General features: G+C 42.9%; 2 protein-coding genes across 6 annotated transcripts in view; both read right to left on the bottom strand.

The window, feature by feature from the left end:
• The window catches only part of LOC144694000 (succinate receptor 1-like), a 156,063-nt gene that overhangs the window by 74,069 nt on the left and 62,178 nt on the right, over positions 1-19,816 (bottom strand). The gene's annotated exons all lie outside the window — the stretch shown is intronic.
• On the bottom strand, positions 1,739-19,704 carry LOC144694001 (succinate receptor 1-like). Of its 4 annotated transcripts, none has more exons than XM_078564292.1 (3): positions 19,597-19,704; positions 13,394-13,605; positions 1,739-2,726 (listed from the first exon to the last, which is right to left on the bottom strand). In XM_078564292.1, exons 2-3 carry the CDS (start codon positions 13,394-13,396, stop codon positions 1,782-1,784), a joined length of 948 nt encoding a protein of 315 aa, XP_078420418.1. In that variant the 5' UTR covers positions 13,397-13,605; positions 19,597-19,704; the 3' UTR covers positions 1,739-1,781. The 4 variants fall into 4 exon arrangements, with proteins under 4 accessions (XP_078420418.1, XP_078420419.1, XP_078420420.1 ...); XM_078564293.1 differs by having other exon boundaries at positions 13,394-13,568; positions 19,597-19,688; XM_078564294.1 differs by lacking the exon at positions 13,394-13,605 and having other exon boundaries at positions 19,597-19,682.

Consider the following 19,816-nt stretch of genomic DNA (forward strand, 5'->3'; position numbering starts at 1 on the left):
AAGTATTTATTGTTATGATCCCCAGCTGAGGTTACCACTGGACAAGACATTTCCCAGGGTGGGACCCAACTTGATAGATTCTAACTTTTATTTGTTTGTTTGGATCCATGGCAAGGGGCTACTGAACAGAGTCACTGGAGTCAGCTAATGGCCTTTTAACAAAAGCATAAAACATTAATTAAACAAGAAAAGATGAACCATTTTACAATACTCCTTGACTCATAACTATACCTTTACAGATATATACAGGTTTGTAAGGATAATGCAAGTTACAAAAATGATCTTATACTCTAATGTTCACAGTAAGTACACAGTCCATGTGAACCAATTGGCGACCTGTGGTCAGACACACCACACTCTGAAACAAAGTGACAGATGCCACCCCAGACAGATACTATGGGCCTCTCCTCAGCTCCCCCCAGATGCTTGTTATACTGTGAGCCAATCGGTCTCACTTAACTCCATCTTTCATACGAGGAATTCCTATCTCCACTTTCCAAGAACTTGTCTTGGAATCTTCTCCCAAACTGACGCTTTTCTTCAGATGCCTTCTGCAAGGGCTTCCCTCCAGGGTATTGAACTCTTCTTCCGATGTTCCTCTTCCCTGGGTTACCACATGCATTCAAGCTTTCTTTCACGCTTTCTCTCTCTCTCACCGACTCAGCTGTCAACAGTATACCACTGCTTCGCAAGCCCATAGCAAAGAGTTACCTTCAGTTCCTACTTCAGTTGCCTCTTTGGACCTCCTGGCTCCTCACAACCCTTTATCTCTTTAAGCTTGAAGCTTGGAGCCTTTCTCTGCCCCTCACTCTTAACTTCACTTAACAGGACCTTTTCCATGTTCCTGTCCTTCCTTTGACTAGAAGGTCTGCTTGGCACTTTCTGCTGTTCCACCCCACTGAATTATTGGGAACTTTCTTCTTTAGCTTGGGCCTGGCTATGTGCCTCCTCGACTGCTTCTGCCTGGCAGCTGTCTTCAAAACAACTGAAATCAAACAGTTTCCAAATCAAATTACAGTTTCTAGTTTCTTGTGTGTGTGTCTGTGGGAGGGACATGCCTCTCTGGACCCCTGTTGCTAGGCAACAGCCCAGTTTTTCTACTCTCGTGTTTGCTTAACTTTTCTTACAGTCGCAAACTTTCATTAGAAATGCAGGCACCTTTTAAAGTGAAGCTAAAACTCAATTTGACCTTTTCGTAAGACACAGATACAGTATCTCATTCCCAACAACCAAAAATACCAATATAACTTACTTAAGCTATCCCTATTTCCTAACATTATTGAGAGCACTAACCACTGTTTCAAACCTGTGAGCTGCTTGAATAGTAATTAGCCTTCTGCACTGAGACAATGTACAAGTGTCATCTTCTTGCAGAAACGCTATTCCATCTGGACTATCTACACAGAGATCAAGTAGGCTTGAAGCTCAAAATCCAGCGATCCCACAGCATAGGTTGATTGCCCAGTGAAGAAAGAAAGGTGCAAGAGCTGGTAAATTTAAATTATTCTCCATCATCCTCAATGCCAGTTGTGTCTTATGCCTTGGAGAGATGCAGAGATGAAACACCAGGTACTATGTGTGCACAGGAGTTTTATTCAATGCTTTGAAATGTGTCCTTTCATGCTTACAACTGCTTGCCTACAGATAAGTTTCTCTTTTTGCATTAACGACACCCAGGCTTAACTAATCACACGCAGAGAATAGAGAAGATACCATTCACAAATAATCAAACACCAAACAATTTAACACTACATTTATTAACATTCCTCTGCCTGTCACTCCTACACCGTCTCCTTTCTGAAGAAGATGCTTTTCAGTTTGTTGAAAAATAGCTCCCTGAACTTGTCCCCCAACATGAAGTAGAAAATGGGGTTTGTGATTGAGTTGAGGAAAGCTATGGGCCTAGTAATGGCGTAAACAGCCCTTACAACGAGTTTGCCACATTCCGACATGCCGTTGTTCTCCATTCTGGAAGCGATGCGAACATTGCGCATTATGTGATAAGGGGTGAGGAATACCAAGAAAATGACAATGGCCAAAATGACCAACGTAAGGGGCTTTTCCACCTGAATCTTGGTGCGTTGTTGCTGTATTTTCTTAAGGCCGCGCGCAGTTTGGATGTAAAAGAAAAGCATGACACTGAGCGGTGCGAGAAAACCAAAAACTGTGAGGTACATGCTGTAAATCAGATTGCTGGAGGCATCTCCTGAGCTGGCATAATCCAAACAGTCAACCTCTTCGGTGCCATTGATAGTATCGTCCCTGATAAAAGTGAATATAGGCACTAACTCCAGTGTTACAAATATCCAAATACCAAGGCAGATGATAGTGGCGTTCCACTTTTTCTGAAAAAAGTGAGGCTTCAGTGGCCTCATCACCAGCAGGTACCGATCAAAACTGATGCAACTGAGGGACAGGATGCTCATGTACATGTTAGCATGAAGGATGAATCTATTTAATACACACATTATATGACCATAAGTCCACTTGTTGCCTTGGCCATAGAAAGTCACTAGCATGGGAAGGGTGAAAATGAAAGTCAGGTCTGTGATGGAAAGATTGAAAAGGTAGATGTTGCTGCAATTCCATTCCTTCAGACAGAATATATAGCCCCATATCACGGAGAGGTTGCCTATGAGTCCTAAGACAAACTCTATTCCATACATGGTTGGAAGGTAATACTTCTCCAGCTGAGGATTGATGTCCAAACACATGTTATTCATTTCCTAGAAATGAATAAAAAACAACAGACGTAATGCAATAGGGGCAAGGAAAAATGGTTTATAATATATGATAAAAACATCGTAGTTTTCGCAAAATAGTTTTGATGTTACAGGTAGAGTTATCTTGAGCTATGTTTATCATTTTAAACTTTTAGTTTTACAAGAGTTTCACTGCGCCAGGAGATAATTGGCTCATCATTACTCAATTAACAGATTCATTGATGGAGGGCAAGTGTAAGGCAGGGCAGTTGCTTTTTAAAATTTATGTATCCCATGAATTGATTACTGCATCTTCTCTAATTGAATTGATGTTTCGCATTTGGAACTGTAGATGTAGCTCATGAATTGTTCCCAGTGTTTTTTAGATTCATTCAATGTTTTATTTATTTTTTGACTGGAGAAGAATGTAACCAGTTATGGTATGGATCCTGAATATAGAGTTCATCAGTACAGGAGTACTGAGAACAGTGGGACGAGGGAAAGAAAAAGCCTGGCCAAAGATATCATCAGTGGGGCTCATATATTGGACATTTTATTAATAAAAATAACTAGGACTCAAGAATACACACACACTGCCATGCCAGGGCATGTAATTAAGTTGGTGGCCCAGACTGATTACACCACCAGGCACTGTGTCTGCAACAACCCTCAAAGGCAATGACAGGCTCGGAAGATGTAAATGGCTTTCTTCCTGCCTTATCTGAGCTAAGGTGTCCTGAACAAAGGACATCTGTTACTGGCCTGCAGCTGGAAGTCCCGCCTCATCCTTTGTTGTGAACAGGAGATGGCCATATGCCAGGTGGTCGTGAAGGAGATGGTGAGGTGTCAGAGATGAATCACCAAGGTATCGAAGACCAATCAGATGACCCGTTTCTGGGTTTATGCCTTACATGTCAAAGGGGAAGGGGCCAGAGTCAGAAAAAGGGTATAAAAGTCAGAAGCCAAGAAGACACCGGGACTGCACTTGGAGAGTATTGGCCTGGTCAGTCACTGGAAGACATGCAGAGACAAAGACATCGCCCAGTGGACTGACAACCTGAAAGGCAACCTCATGCAGGTGGGATCACCAAGCATCCGGTATTGTGAGTACACTCTGTTGCTGAGTGAATAGTGGAAATTGCATCCAAGACTTGTTTTGTGTCGTTGATACTCAGAGCAATGGATTCCGAACTTTATAGGGTCACAAGTCCCCCGTTCAAACAGATTTATGGCGGCCACGTGGCTGGACCCAGAAGGTAGAGAAATGACAAACGAACTATGGATTCGTTAGTCACAAAATATATGGTGAAGTAATTACTCCTGAAGGAGGGGTGGATTTGGGTAATTCTGAAAGTAGATGATCCCCCTAACAGACGCTGAACTGTGGACATAGGGGACACAGGGGTCCATGCATAAACCGGCGTTAGAAAAGGCTGTCTGGGTGGTGGCATATCAAAGTGCCACGAGATGGAGGTGGAATTGACTAAGCTAAGAAAAGGGAAGGAGGAAAGATCAGCTGCAGTGGACAGAACCATGGAACAATTAAGGCAGGAGTGGGAAAAGAGAGATAAAGAGAGAGAGCGGGTCAGGATAGAGAGGTGGAGAGATGGACCAAAAAGGCGGAATACTTAGAAAGCCAGTGTGTTCATTATCGGCAGCAATGCCAACTCCGGGCTGACCAGGAGACAGAGCAAAGGCTGATAGTAGAGTATGCTGATAGAGAGAGAGAGAAAGAGAGAATATTTTAGCAGCCTACAGGGTTTAGCAGTAAGAGAGGGGCATGCTTGCCAACCACACACACCCTGTTGGTCATAAATTGAGGCGATGGAGGCAAGATTGCAACAGCACCAAGGCATCAATTTTGTGTTAAGAGGAGGAGAAGGGTTAGACAAAGAAGAGAAAGAGGAAAAGATGAGGGAGGAGTGTGAGGCCAATGAGGAGGAAGAAACTATGTCTGGGCTGAAAAGGCACCCAGAAGGGAGACCAGGAGGATGCCGCCGATGTGGCAGGTGCGAATTCAAGCCCCAGGTCCCAATCAACAACTGGGACCTCTTCACCGCGAATGTATCATTCCCTATCTGGCTGAGAAAAAGCAGAAAATGGATGGAAACTCAAAAAGACTCCGTTTGGGGGAAGAGTCATTTGGTCATTTCTTGGAAATTGACCAGGTGGCCAGGTTCCACAAATTCTATGATGGAGGAAAGGCCCTCTTTACATTCATTCCCTCTAGAAGGGGGTGCACGGATACCAGACTATACCTCAATGAGAAGTAGGTTGAGTGAAGAGTTGGGAATTTGGTTCAGGTGGGAATTCAGTGCAGAGGGGCAAAGTGGTGCTCCTTTTTTCAACCTCTGAATAGTTGGTGCATTTGTTTCCTTGTCTCCATGCTAGGTGAGTGCAACTTTCTATTTTTAAAAAAAATTATTAACTAAATGGCTAACTGATTAATCAGATAAATAAGGTTGGACAGAAATGGCAGAGCTGGTGATGTGCTGTGACATCAGCATTTGGGAATGCACTGCAATCCCGGACAACCAGAAAGTGTCTGCAGTTTAGGGAACTTCGGCTCTGAGTTGCTGAGCTAGAGTCTAAGTTGCAGACATTGCGGAGCATCAGAGAAGGGGAGAGTTACCTGGACACTTTGTTCCGGGGGAGTCACTCCCCTTAAGTTAGGCAGCACTTTAGAGTTGGTCAATGGTCAGAGACAGGAGGAAGTGACTGTGAGTCAGGCAGGTAAGGGGAACCAGCACATAGTGATGCAGAAGCTTCAGCCCCTGACTTTGCCCAGCAGGTACGAGGTGCTTACTACCTGTGTGGATGAGGTGAAGGACTGCAAGGTGGATGGGCGGACTGACCATTGCCATAAAAAATACAATAATTTTCATAATATTATTGTGATTTATTGTAAAAGTTTGGATTAGTTTCACTGTATGGATATGTGTGTGTCGGGGGGATTTAATCGAATTGGAGACAGGTGGTCTGGAGCTTTAATAAGTTATTAAAAGGTAAGCTAGGTTCGAAATGCTAAATACCGAAACATGGTTGAAGCTTTAGAACGTGAGGTGTGAGGAACATTTGCATTTTTAGATAAATTAGGTAAGTTTGAATTTCAAAGAGATGGTAAGATGTTACACCTAGCCATAAGAAGCTAAACCAAACAGTGTGTTCATTTTTCCCCAAAGGTTACTGATAATATGGGCAGGATCTTCCCCCCATTGGGGGGGTTGTGCGGGAGCGGGTGTGAGTGGGTGGGTTCCCGATCAGCGCTCCCAGACGAGCGCACGCCACCATTTTACGTGGACGGGCCAATTAAAGCCTGCCCAGCATGACGTGCGCCAGGAAGTGCTATGCGCTCCCTGTGTGGACAGGGGGGGATTCCCTGAGCCAGGAGTGTGCGAAAGAGCGCCACAGATCTCCCTGAGGCAAAGCGCTGCCTCAGGGAGATCGGCTCAGGTTTCAAACATTGAATAAAGATGAGTAAAAAAATTACTGACGTTCCCTCATGTGACATTGTCACATGAGCTGGGACATGTTCATTGCTTTTATTTAAAAATTTCTAGAACATTCTAAATCCCTCATGAAACCTCATCCTGCCCGTGCGTCAGGCTTAAAGTTTTATCGGAAGCCCGTCTGAGCTCCCGGCCTGCCCCCCAACCTTAAGGTTGGACGGGCACGTCCATTGATTACTTCAATTACTTCTTTAAGGGCCTTAAGTGGCCATTGACAGGTCGGCGGGCGTGAAGCTGACTTGGTTCTGCGCTGGCCAACCTAAAAATGTAAATGACGCGGGGCGACGTCGGGATGCACGCCCAACGTCACCCCCCGTCATTTTACCTGTCAGCGAGCAGGCCCCACCCCTGCTCGCAGACCTAAAAATTCACCCCCATGAGTACTATGAAAGGTATATATTATGAGAAATTTAAAGTTGCAAGGACATAATGGAATTTACATTGATAAGGGAGAAACATATAAAGGAGATGAGATTATGTATAAGGGAGAAGGCATTCTAAGAACTAAGACAAGTGTGAAAAGCCTCCAGCCTCTGTGTATTAAGTTGCTGTCTACAGGAATCAAAACTAAGAGAATTCACTTTGAATATCACTGTCCAGGGTATCAAGTGCTTTGCCTGGGTCTGTTGAAATCTATTTTGCTTTACTGTTGTCTTAACTGAGGTGTAACTGGGAGTCAGATTAATTTGGGGATTTAGGAGTTATTATAGTAGTAATTTGTAGACTTATGTATGTGCTTAAAATCTTTTCTTTTATTAAAAAAATGTTTAATTTTGTTTTGTAAAAAGCCTCTAAGTGTCGGTGAACTTATTCCGACTGAATTCAAGGCACGCATCTCGAAATAAAATACAAATTGCAAAACAGTTGTGGCAGCTATTTCAAGTTTCCCTCTGGGATTTGAGCAGCTCAGCATTTACATTCTGCTGTGCCATAACATCATGGCAATATGGCAAAGGATGCCATTTAAATGGGGGGAGTGAAGACGAATGTGGTGGTGATAGGGGACAACATAATCAGGGGGAAGATATTATTCTCTGCAGTCGAGAGCATGAGTCCAGAGAGCTGTGTTGCCTACCCGATGTCAAGGTTCGGGATATCTGCTCAAGTTTGAGGGGAACTTGCAGTGAGTGAGGGACGATCCAGTGGCCATGGTCCATGTAGGTACCAACGACATAGGTAAGACTAGGAAAGTGGTTCTGCATAGAGAATAAGAAGAGCTAGGCACTGAATTTAAAAAAAAACAGAATCTCAAAGTAATAATCTCTGGATTATTACTTTAGTCACATGCAAATTGGCATAGGGTCAAAAAATTAGAGAGATAAATGTGTGGCTCAAAGACTGGTCTGGGAGAAGTGGGTTCCAGTTATGTGGCACTGGCACCAGTACTGGGGAAAGGGGAGGGCTGGACCATTAGGATGATCTACACCTGATCCATGCTGGGACCAGTGTTCTAGCGAGCCACATAACTAAGAAGGCAGGGAAGATTTTAAACTAAAGAGTGGGGGCAAAGGATCAAATTTGGGAAGATGTGGTAAATCAACGAGTAGAGACAAGGCAAGAGAGAAAGGTATTATCGTGGGAAAAGATAAACAGGCTGTGACAGGGAGGGACAGAGAGTACAAATCTAAGACTAAATCAGCAGATAAGGCTAGAGGTTGCAAAAATAATAAAAGGACAAAACTAAAAGGCCTGTATCTGAATGCTGTAGCATTCAAAGCAAAACAGATGAACTGACAGCACAAATAGAAATAAATAAGTACGACATGATCGTCATTACAGGGACATATCTGCAGGATGACATACACTGTGACCTAAATACTGTAGGTACATGAGATTTAGGAAGAATAGGAAGATTCAAAAGTTTGAAGGGTGACTCTGCTAATTAATTATGTTATTAGCACAATAGAAAGGGATGGCCTAAGTTCAGAAAGTCAGAATGTAGAAGTGGTTGGGTTAAGATGCGAAATGATAAAGGCAAGAAGTCATTTGTGGGAGTGGTGTACAGGCCCCCTAACAGTAACATATGGTAGGGCAGGGTAAAAAGGAAGAAATAATGGGATAAAAACAAAAAAACTGCAGATGCTGGAAATCCAAAACAAAAACAGAATTACCTGGAAAAACCCAGCAGGTCTGGCAGCATCGGCGGAGAAGAATAAAGTTGACGTTTCGAGTCCTCATGGCCCTTCAACAGAACAGGGTCATGAGGACTCGAAACGTCAACTTTATTCTTCTCCGCCGATGCTGCCAGACCTGCTGAGTTTTTCCAGGGAATTCCGATTTTGTTAAGAAATAATGGGAGCTTGTCAGAAAGGTATAGTGACATTCATGGCAGATTTTAATCTACTTATAGACTGGGAAAATTGGATGGGCAAAAGTGGCCTAGATGAGGAGTTCATAGAATGTTTTTGAGATAGTTTCTTAAAGCAGCATGTTCTGGCACCAACCAGAGAGCAGGCTACAGTAGACCTGGTATTGTGCCACGAAATAGGGTTAATTAATTACCTCATAATGACGGTGCCCCTAGGTAGCAGCGATCATAATGTGATTGAGTTTCACATTCAGCTTGGGGGAGAGTGTATCCAAGACTAGTATTTTAAACTTAGATAAGGGAAGCTATGAGGGCATGAAAGTAGAGCTAATTAAAATGAACTGGCAAATTACAATAAGGGATAGGTTAATCGAGATGCAGTGGCAGACATTTAAAGGGATATTTGAGAATACACAGAATAGGTACATTCCAATGAGGAAGAAAGATTCCAAGGGGAGGATGCACCATCTGTGGGTAACTAAAAGAGTTAAAGATTGTATCAAACTTAAAGAAAAAACAAATAATTGCGCAAAGATAGGTGGCAGGTCAGAAGATTGGGCAGAATCTAAAAAACAGCAAAGAATGACAATAAGGTTAATAGGGAGGGAAAAATTAGAGTTTGAGAGAAAGTTAGCTAGGAATATAAACACAGATAGTGAGAGTTCCTATAGATATTTAAAAAAGAAGACAGTTAGCAAAGTGAGCATTGGTCCTATCGAAAGTGAGTCTGGGAGATTAATAATGGAAAATAATTGGCAGTTGAATTGAACAGGTATTTTGCAATGGTCTTCACCATAAAGGATGCAAGTAACATCCCAGAAATAGCTGTAAATCAGGAAATGGAAGGGAAGGGCTCAAGAAAATTACTATCTCCAGGGAAGTGATACTGAGGAAATTGTTGGAGCTGTGGGCTAGCAAGTCCCTTGATGTTAATGGACTTCATCCTAGGGTCTTAAAATAAATGGCTAGTGAAATAGTTGATGCATTGGTTTTAAGTTTCTAAAAGTCCCTAGATCCAGGGAAGGTCCCATCAAATCGGAAAATAGTGAATGTAACGTCTTTATTCAAAAAGGGAGGGAGACAGAAAGCAGGAAACTACAGGCCAGTTAGGTTAACATCTGTCATAGGGAACATGTTAGAAGCTATTATTAAAGACATTATAGCAGGGTACTTGGAAAAAAATCAAGGTAATCAGGCAGAGTCAACATGGTTTTATGAGAGGGAAATCATGTTTAACCAATTTATTGGAGTTCTTTGAGGCAGTACCATGTGCTGCGGAGAAAGGGGAACTGGCGGATGTACTGTACTTAGATTTCCAGAAGGCATTTGATAAGGTGCCACATCAAAGGTTATTGGGGAAAATAAAAGCTAATGGTGTAGGGGGTAACATATTGGCATGGACAGAAGATTGACTGACTAACAGGAAACAGAGAGTTGGCATAAATAGGTCAATTTCTGGTTGGCAAGATATAATGAATATTGTGCCTGAATGGTGTGCCACAGGGGTCAGTGCTGGGACCTCAACTTTTTACAATTTATATAAATGATTTGAATGAAGGGACCAATGGTAAGGTTGCTAAATTTGCTGATGATACAAAGATAAATGGGAAAGTAAATTGTGAAGAGGACCTAAGGAGGCTACAAAGCGATATAGATAGGTTAAGTGAGTGCACAAAGATCTGGAAATGGAGTATAAAGTAGTCAAATGTGAAATTGTCCATTTTTGCAGGAAGAATAAAAAAGTATATTATCTAAATGGTGAGAGATTGCAGAGCTCTGGGATGCGGAGGAACCTGGGTGTCTTGGTGCATTAATCGCAAAAGGCTAGTATGCAGATAAAACAAGTAATTAGGAAAGCTAATAGAATGTTATCATTTATTGTGAGGGGAATTGGTTACAAAAGTAGGGAGGTTATGCTTCAGTTATATAAGACATTGGTGAGATCACATCTGGAGTACTATGTACAGTACTGGTCTCCTTATTTAAGGAAGGATACAAATGCATTGTAAGCAGTTTAGAGAAGGTGAACTAGACTAATACCTGGAATTGGCAGGTTGTCTTTTGAGGAAAGGTTGGACAGGCTAGGTGTGCATCTGCTGGAGTTTATAAAAGGCTACTTGATTGAAACATATAAGATCTTGAGAGGTCTTGATAGGGTGGATGTGGAAAGGATGTTTCCTCTTGTGGGAGAATCTGGAACTAGGGATGTCACTGTTCAAAAATAAGGGGTCGCCCATTTAAGACAGAAATTAAGAGAATTTTTTTTTCTCCAAAAGGGTTGTGAGTCTTTGGAACTCTCTCCCTCAAATGGCAGTGGAACCAGAGCCTTTTAATATTTTTAAAGACAGAGGTAGATAATTTCTTGATAATCAGGGGGGGTTAAGGGTTATGGATGGTAGGTGGGAATGTGGAGTTGAGGTTACAATCAGATCAACCATGTGTAAAGATCTCCTCACCCAGGACCGTAAAGGGGATGAGGTCCTGCTACTGATACTCATGGAATCCAAGGGGATGGATCATGAACCGGTCATTGGGTGCCAGGTAGGAACACCACTACATGCACTGGTGCCCACCCTTACCAAGCCACAAGTTAGGGAAGTAACCAAAGATAAAATTATCCCTGAGTTGTGGCAGACATTACATTCCCTGTATCTCAATGCTCCAGCAACTCTAGACTGCAGTCACCAGAGTAACCGTTTGAACCTGGAGCTGCTGAGGCCTCAGAAATGGGGTTTTGGTGATCAGGTCATGGTCTGAAATTTTGCAAGGGTAGGAGTGTTCGAACTACTCTTTAAGGGCCCCTACCCTATATAGTGGACAAAACCAGCCCCATGGCACATGCGATCCAGCTGCCCAAGTGGGTCAAGTGGCTTCATAATAATCAGATGAGGCTTCACCTGCCGGCAAACATGGGACTGAAGCCTAGCAGCTCTGGTGGAGTTGCCTCCCTGCGATCCTGTAATCCAATCATGTGACGAGGCTCCGATCCCACATCAGGTGGGGTGTCATAGAGGATGCTCCAGATGATGACAGCAGGATATTAGAAAACCTTTTCCAGGTGACAGCTAGAGATACTGAAATGGAGGCGTTTGGAGGAACACCGTCCCCATGACAAAGAACACCAATGCAGCCCCTGAGACAGAATGATAGGGGTACGTGTCTCAGATGGGATTCTAATTTCATGTATCATTAAAGCCTGATTATAAATAATTAGAATAGGCCTGTGCTCAGAGAGCGGGGTTTTGCTTGTCTTTTTTCTCTCTTCTCACAGAATCATGAAAACGGTGCTGATAGTGATGATCCTGGAAATTGTGACTGGCAGCCTACACCTGGAAAAGACACCGATGCTTCAAAATAATAAGGGTAACAATGATAGTGCAGAGTCAGCCATTCACCACACCCATCCTACTGAAGACCTTGGGGTTGAGGCGGAGGTATATGTTTGGGAATCCAAGGGTGGAGTGGAGTAAATTGGTGGGCATAGGAGAAGGAAAATCACAACCGGGGGTGCTCATGGGGAATTGCGAAATGAAGTGCACCTTCAACGGCATAAAAGAAAATATTTGGGAAGTTCAAAAAGGGGAAGGTGAATGCATCATTTGTAATCCAACCAAGAAGATGGTGAGGGGAAATAAAACAGTCTGGTTTATGAGGAGAAAGGCGATTGGGTGGGTGCAGGTAGGTGACCCCTGGAATCCACACGTTTCCCCTACTCAGTTGGAATCCTGCATGGAGATCAGGCTCTTTTGGCCTTTGTGGTGGATGGAACATGATGAGGGAGGTTATATGTGTGTAGGAGGTGAGGCCTGGGGTGGCCCCTGGCTTCAGTCAGGATGAAATGGTAATAGTAGACAGGCTGTCTTCACCACTGTTTGAACGGGAGAGATATCCTTCGATAGCTGCAGGATGAATCTCTTTGATTAGAAACTGTTCTTCCTGCTGCATCCACCTATGGTAGTTTGCAAAGCCAAGTAGCATTTTCTCTCTGCTCTCTCTCTCTCTCTCTCTGATATTCATTGATTTGAAGGGAAGCCTGTAGTCTGATCTCAAAAATTGTTTCCTCTGCCCTCCTCCCAATGGCAAAGTGAAACGTATCAATCTTGTAACCAGATAGAAATGTTTATCCTTAATCCCAACTCCCATTTATGTTAGAGGTAAATGGACAGTTTGCAGCACAACTGTCCACAACCCAATACCAACAACACCTTCTAGGACTTTGGGAGACCCTGAGTCTACTCACTGGAAATTCAGACTGCCACAATAGCATCCAAGTATAAATACCTTGCACCTTCTGCTCAGTAAAATAATCTAAGCCTTCCTTTGACCTCAAAGAATCAAAATACCCAGGCTTACTCTTAGCAGACTCCAGAACAGGTCAGATAACCCCCTTCATTTACTCCAAATTTTAAAGTAAGGCCCAAAATACAGTCCAAAACTCTGGACAGAATAGACTAGGAGAAACTGTTCTCACTCATGAAAGGATCGAGAACAAGAGTGCACAGATTTAAAGTAATTAGTAGAAGGAGCAGAAGTGATGTGATTGAGGCAAATCTTTTCAAACAGCGAATGGTTAGGGTCTGGAATGCGCTACCTGAGAGTGTGGTGGAGGCAGGCCCAACTGAAGCATTCAATTGGGAATTAGACTGTTACCTGAAAAGGAAGAATGTTTAGGGTTATGGGGAGAAGGTGGCAGAATAGCAGTAGATGAGTTGCTCATTCGGAAAGCCGGTGCAGACGCGATGGACCAAATAGCGTCCCTTTGCATCCTAACAATTCTGTGATATAATAATCTTATAAACCTCATCATTGGAACAGAAGGTAGTCAACTGTTAACACAGCACAGAAGTTGGAATATATAATATATGTTATCTTACCATATTGGGATGTGGATTCCCCCACTAAGTCAGAAGCTGTGAGGTTGAAAATGTATAGCGAGTGGGTAGACCACACCGCGCCCACTGTGCCCAACTTTAGGTAAGAAGCTCTTGTCCTAGATATTCACAATCTCCTGGTTCATAAACTGGAAGGATGTGATGTAACCTTTGTATTCTGAAAACCAGATTCAGTTCGGTGAAATGACAGCTTTCTGCTGACAAAGAGATGGGGAAAAAACATGCAAAGTGATTGAAAATTGAGTCGTTTGCTGTTGGCAGTTACTGCTCAGTTTTCTCCTTTCTCTCATTTATTCCAGAACAAGAGTTAGTGGTTCACTAACAATTTAGTCACCAATATTGTTGAGAGAGAGAGAGAGAGAAAGAAAGAAAGAAAGAAAGATAGATTCCCTCAGTACTTCACAACAATATCAGTCTATATCAAAAACAAAAATACCTGGAAAAACTCAGCAGGTCTGGCAGCATCTGCGGAGAGGAACACAGTTAACGTTTCGAGTCCGCATGACCCTTCAACAGAACTAAGGAAAAATAGAAAAGGGGTGAAATATAAGCTGGTTTAAGGGGGGTGGGGGTGGGGGGGGGGGGACAAGAAGAGCTGCATCTTCTGCGGTTGCATGGGAAGGTGCCGTGGGAGGGGGTTGAGGTGTAGGGGGTGATGGAGGAGTGGACCAGGATGTCACGTAGGGAACGATCCCTACGGAATGCCGCCGGGCGGTGTGAAGGGAAGATAAGTTTGGTGGTGGCATCATGCTGGAGTTGGCGGAAATGGCGGAGGAAGATGCAACACCTGCCCCTTTACTTCCTCTCTCCTCACCGTCCAAGGGCCCAAACACTCATTTCAAGTGAAGCAGCATTTCACTTGCACTTCCCTCAACTTAGTCTACTGCATTCGTTGCTCCCAATGCGGTTTCCTCTACATTGGAGAGACCAAACGCAGACTGGGTGACCGCTTTGCAGAACACCTTCGGTCTGTCCGCAAGCATTACCCAGACCTCCCTGTCGCTTGCCATTTTGCCACTCCACCCTGCTCTCATGCCCACATGTCTGTCCTTGGCTTGCTGCATTGTTCCAGTGAAGCTCAACGCAAACTGGAGGAACAGCACCTCATCTTCCGACTAAGCACTTTACAGCCTTCCGGACTGAATATTGAGTTCAACAATTTTAGATCATGAATTCTCTCCTCCATCCCCACCCCTTTTCTGATTTTCCCCCTCCTTTTTGTTTTTTCCAATAATTTATATAGATTTTTCTTTTCCCACCTATTTCCATTATTTTTAAATGTATTTCCATCCATTGTTTTATCTCTACCTTTTAGCCTTTTTCGATTCCTTCACCCCACCCCACCCCCACTAGAGCTATCTGTACCTTGCTTGTCCTGCTTTCTACCCTTAATTAGCACATTCCTTTAGATAATATCACCACCTTCAACACCTCCTTGCCCTTTTGTCTGTGACATCATTTGGTTATCTCCACCTATCACTGGCCCTCTATCTAGCTCTTCTTGTCTCCCCTCCCCCCCTTAAACCAGCTTATATTTCATCCCTTTTCTATTTTTCCTTAGTTCTGTTGAAGAGTCATGCGGACTCGAAACATTAACTGTGCTCCTCTCCACAGATGCTGCCAGACCTGCTGAGTTTTTCCAGGTATTTTTGTTTTTATTTTGGATTTCCAGCATCCGCAGTTTTTTGCTTTTATCTTAATGTCAGTCTATATGTTGTGCTGAAGTCTCTAGGGTAGGCTTTTATGGGGAGACAGTGAGGTCAGCGGTAATGCCACTGGTCTAGTAGTCCTGAAGCCCAAGCCAATGCTGTGAGAACATGGGTTCAAATCCCACAGTGAAACTGTTATTGGTTGTCGTAAAAACTCACCTGGTTCACTAATGTCCCTTAGGGAAGGAAATCTGCCCTCTTTACCTAGTCTGGTCTACGTGTGACTCCAGACCCAAGCAAATATGGTGGACTCTTACTTGTGCTCCAATTTCTTATGCTGCTACGTTTTAATGCATCAGTATAAGATTTGGTTCAATGTGTTGTTTGTTTTCTGTTGAAGTACAGGAAGTGTGATATGTGCCTGATAAGTTATGAAAATTGTGAAAACATTGCAAAACATTAAGAAGCCAAGGAAGTTTTGAAATAGGAAACTGTATAATGGACCCAAGATGATTGTTTACCTGGTTAATGATAAAAGAGTTCACATCTAGTGTTTTGTAGGAATGGTCTCATTTCTGGAGGCCTTTTCCATATAATATTTGCCATGTCATATTAAATTATCTAGGACAGTATGTGTGACTAGAGACCTATAAAGATCTTGAACTTCCTTTCACAAGTTGTAGGGAGTGATAGGACTGAAAGATTCAATGAAGATTACGCCTCTACTCAAGAGACAAACTTATGTAGTTGTATTTATTTTTTTTCTGTATGACTGTCGCACTGCTGCTTCAAGTCATTGGGCAGAATTTTATGTCTCCGTTTTGGCGGGGACGGGGCTGTAAAATGCGGCGGGCCGTTATAAACCCCATTGACGACAGCGGGTAGGTAAAATCCCGCTGTCGTAAAATTCTGCCCATTGAGTGAGTCAAGGCTTGGCTGAGGGCAAAGAAAGGTTTGCATGGCAACTATTTTCATGGTCGGATGCAAATTCCCTTGCAGTGTGCATGCATTTTGAAAGCACACTTCTTATGCCTGTGAAGGCTGAAGTATTTCTGGGCAATCTGTCACACAAGCTACATTGCTTGAGAATGGGGTCAGTTTCTGAAATCCAAAGCTAATTTATCCCAAAATGTTATTTTAAAATGGAGGCCGTGTGTACTTCAAAATTTGATCCAGTTGTTAGGTTTTGTTTAGTGTTCATTTCAGTAATATATATGGCTAAGAATACAGTACATATTCCTGTCATATGGCTCTCTTGGTGACTGTTATATTACAGTCGGCTTGGCATCACAGACTATAAACTGAATTTTTTTAAATATGCGACTCCCCGTGAGCCTGAAGTGTCCCTAAACCTGCTGCCAGTCTACAAGATAACCTACCATGTTTCCAGTGATTGGGTGATTTTTCCATGTTGTGTCTTGCGACCAAAACTGGATAAATACACATTATATCACAGAGCAAACTTTGTTGATAACATTAACTTCAGATAAGCAGCATAGATGGCAACTAATGGGATAAACCTTGGCAATTGGTGTTTTCAAATGAGCACACATGATATTACTGATTTAAAAGTGGACCACAAGATGATGATAATGCTTGTGGACGATATGGCTTTTTAAAGGGCATTTTTAAACTTATTTGTTCAAGGGATGGGGGCATTGCTGGCTAGGCTAGCATTTATTTCCTATTCCTAATTGCCATTGAGAAGTTCGTGGTGAGCTGCCTTCTTGAACTGTTGCAGTCCATGTGGTGGAAGTATATCCATAATGCTGTGGATATACCTGCACCAATATAGATGTACTTCCAAGTCAGGATGGTGTGTGCTTTGGGGGGGAACTGGCAGGTGTGGTGTTCCCACGCAGCTGCTGCCCTTGTCCTTCTAAGTGGCAGGGCTCATGGGTTTGGAAGGTGTTGTCGAAGGAGTGTTGGTGAGTTGCTGCAGTCCATCTCGGTGTTGGTGCACACTGCTGCCACTGTGCGTCAGTGAAGGAGGGAGTAAATGGTTAAGGGGGTGGTTGGTATGCCACTCAAAATGGTCTGACTTATCCTGGATGGTGTCAAGTTTCTTGAGTGTTGTTTGAGCAGCATTCATTCAGGCAAGTGGAGAGTATTCGATCACACTCCTGACTTGTGCCTTGTAGATGGTGGACAGTCTTTAGGGATTCAGGAAGTGAGTTACCCGATGCAGAATTCCCAGCCTCTGACCAGCTCTTGTAGCGACAGTACTTATATGACTGGTCCAGTTCAGCGTCTGGCTAACGGTAACCCCCAGGATATTGATAGTTATGTCATGGTAATTGACTGTGGCTACCATCCAAGGTAGCCATCAACTAGGGAAGGTTGCTATTTCTGATAAATAATGACTTAATTTGCTATTAGTTCCATGGAGATTAGCATCTTAACAAACAGAAAGTGAGATAATTGACCCGACATGAAGCCAGCACCTTATTAATCTAGCTATATTGTTTGGGGAAAATAAACTAGTATGGCAGAAAAAGAAAAGAAAGACCTGCATTAGAGATCACAAAGTTGCTTAAGAAGCAGTGGAAACAATAATAAGGTGGGCAGAGATGCTGAACATTGGACATCACCACCATATCTTCAAGTCTTCAAGTCATGATCTAGCCAGGAGAACACAAGATGGCTGTGCTCTATATCCACATCAGAGAGGAACTGAGAAGACACTGAGCAATGCAGCATCATATAGAAGACAAATAGGTAAAAGATGAGGGATGGGACATTGAATTGGAGTTCATTGGAATAACAAGTGAAATGCTACAATCTGCAGAAGCTCAAATGCCTTCAGAATCTTTAAGTAAATTCTCCACATTCCTGTCCTTCAAACAATATACAACAGCAACAATACGAAGAGCAGATTAATGTCAGAATATCAATTGTATGATGTTTTGATTCCTGGAATTATCTTTATTACCTTTCAGAGCGTGACTTTATTCAGATGTGAAATCACACCAGATTTATGCTAGAAACCAAGATTAGAATTTGAAACTATCGGAGCACGTTGTGTGGGTTTGGTTCAAATTAATATGTTCCATCCATGACTCCAGCATAGATGTTTCACTCTTGTGTGACAATACCTTCGGAAGTACAACAAATACCATTCTTATATCAAACCTCCACCAGCAGCAACTACGAACTAGCAACCTACACTGCCGCCCATCACCATCATGATCAAGTCAACGAGCATCCTCACCAAACACCCATAGCTGCCACGAACCTCCAGTACACAGTGATATTTCCCACCAATTAACCAATTATCACAGGTACCAAGCCCTTAATGCAGTGAACATCCCATGACTGTTTGCAGAGGCAAAAACTGATGTAAAACAGTCAGAGGAGAGATTAGATATAGGGAATGGACATAGACTGAAAACATGGTTGAAGAGATAGGGTTTGAGAATGTTAGGACACAGGTTGGGAAAGAGTTCCAGAATGTTTGACTAAAACAGTCAAAAATCATATCACAGATAGAGGAGGAGAGAGATGGAATGCCACGGGGAGCAGAGCTGGATGAGTGCAGTGAATATAATGACAAGTGTGGCTGGAGGTATTTTACAGATGAAGGGTGGGGTGGGACTAGGAGAGGTTTCTAAATGACAGGGAAAATTTTGAATTCAAAGCATTGAGGGAAACACAGCCAGCGGGCATTGACAAGGACAGGAGTGATGGGAAGTTAGTACCTAACCTGGATTAGAATATGGTGGTGGAAGTAAATTTGGATAGACTCCTAGTGGGTGGAGCCCAGGACATCTAGAGAGAAGGGCATTGGAATCCAGCCTGGAGGCGAAGAATTTTGATTATGGACAGCATATGGGTGTTGATGTTTAGCTCCGGATCATTCAGAGCAACTAGTTTCACAGATTGTATCACTAGATGCAATGTAAGTGATTAACTGATAGGGTTGAAATTGGGGATATTATGTCCAGTCTTTAAGAGGATCTGAATATTGATGTCAAGTGTAGAAGATACAGCTTATTCATAATCATGTCATTAAACAACCAGCACAGTGAAATAAAATTGCAACGTAATTACAGCACAAAATCAGGCTATTTGATCTTAAAAGTCCATATGAGTGTTTGTGTTCCACATAAGCCTCAGCCACACTTTTTCATCTCCCCCTGTCAGCATGTTCTTTTCTTTCTTTCTTCCCATATGTTTATCCAACTTTCCCTTAAATGCATCTATGTTGTTCTCCTCAACTATTTCGATGTATTTAAAAGTGGCCAATGCAACGCTGTTAGCAGGATTTTGCTTTTTGCAAATTGGCTGCCACAGGTGAAACAGTGACTCAGTTTCAAAAGTACTTCATCGGCTGCAAAGCACTTTCAGTGTCCTGAGGACGTGAAAGGCGAAAGTCCTTTCTTTATATTAAACTAATGTCAAAGGTCTCCACATGAAGTATACTCATGTGGAGAAATTGTGCTATTGGCTTTCAACAGAATTATTCTTTACTTGTCTATTTTCTACCCTTCCAGTACTTTAACAATAAAGTCAGCAAAGCAGCAATGGATTGCTCACCACCCCAGAACAGGTCCTAGAAGGATCAAGCAGGTTACTCCTGTATGACGATTGATCAGTTGTTGTTTCAGTCCTGTTGTGTTTGCGTTCAGGCTTCACAATGCATCTGAACAACAGAGGAAGTCAAGGTAATGCAAGGCTAGAATAAAAGAGGAAATGGATGTGATGTGTCGGGGAGCGCTTTGTAAGTAATCTTTATGCGCTGGCGCCCAGGGACCGT

The sequence above is a fragment of the Cetorhinus maximus genome, chromosome 19 (genome assembly GCF_964194155.1).
Source record: "Cetorhinus maximus chromosome 19, sCetMax3.hap1.1, whole genome shotgun sequence".
Lineage (NCBI taxonomy): Eukaryota > Metazoa > Chordata > Chondrichthyes > Lamniformes > Cetorhinidae > Cetorhinus > Cetorhinus maximus.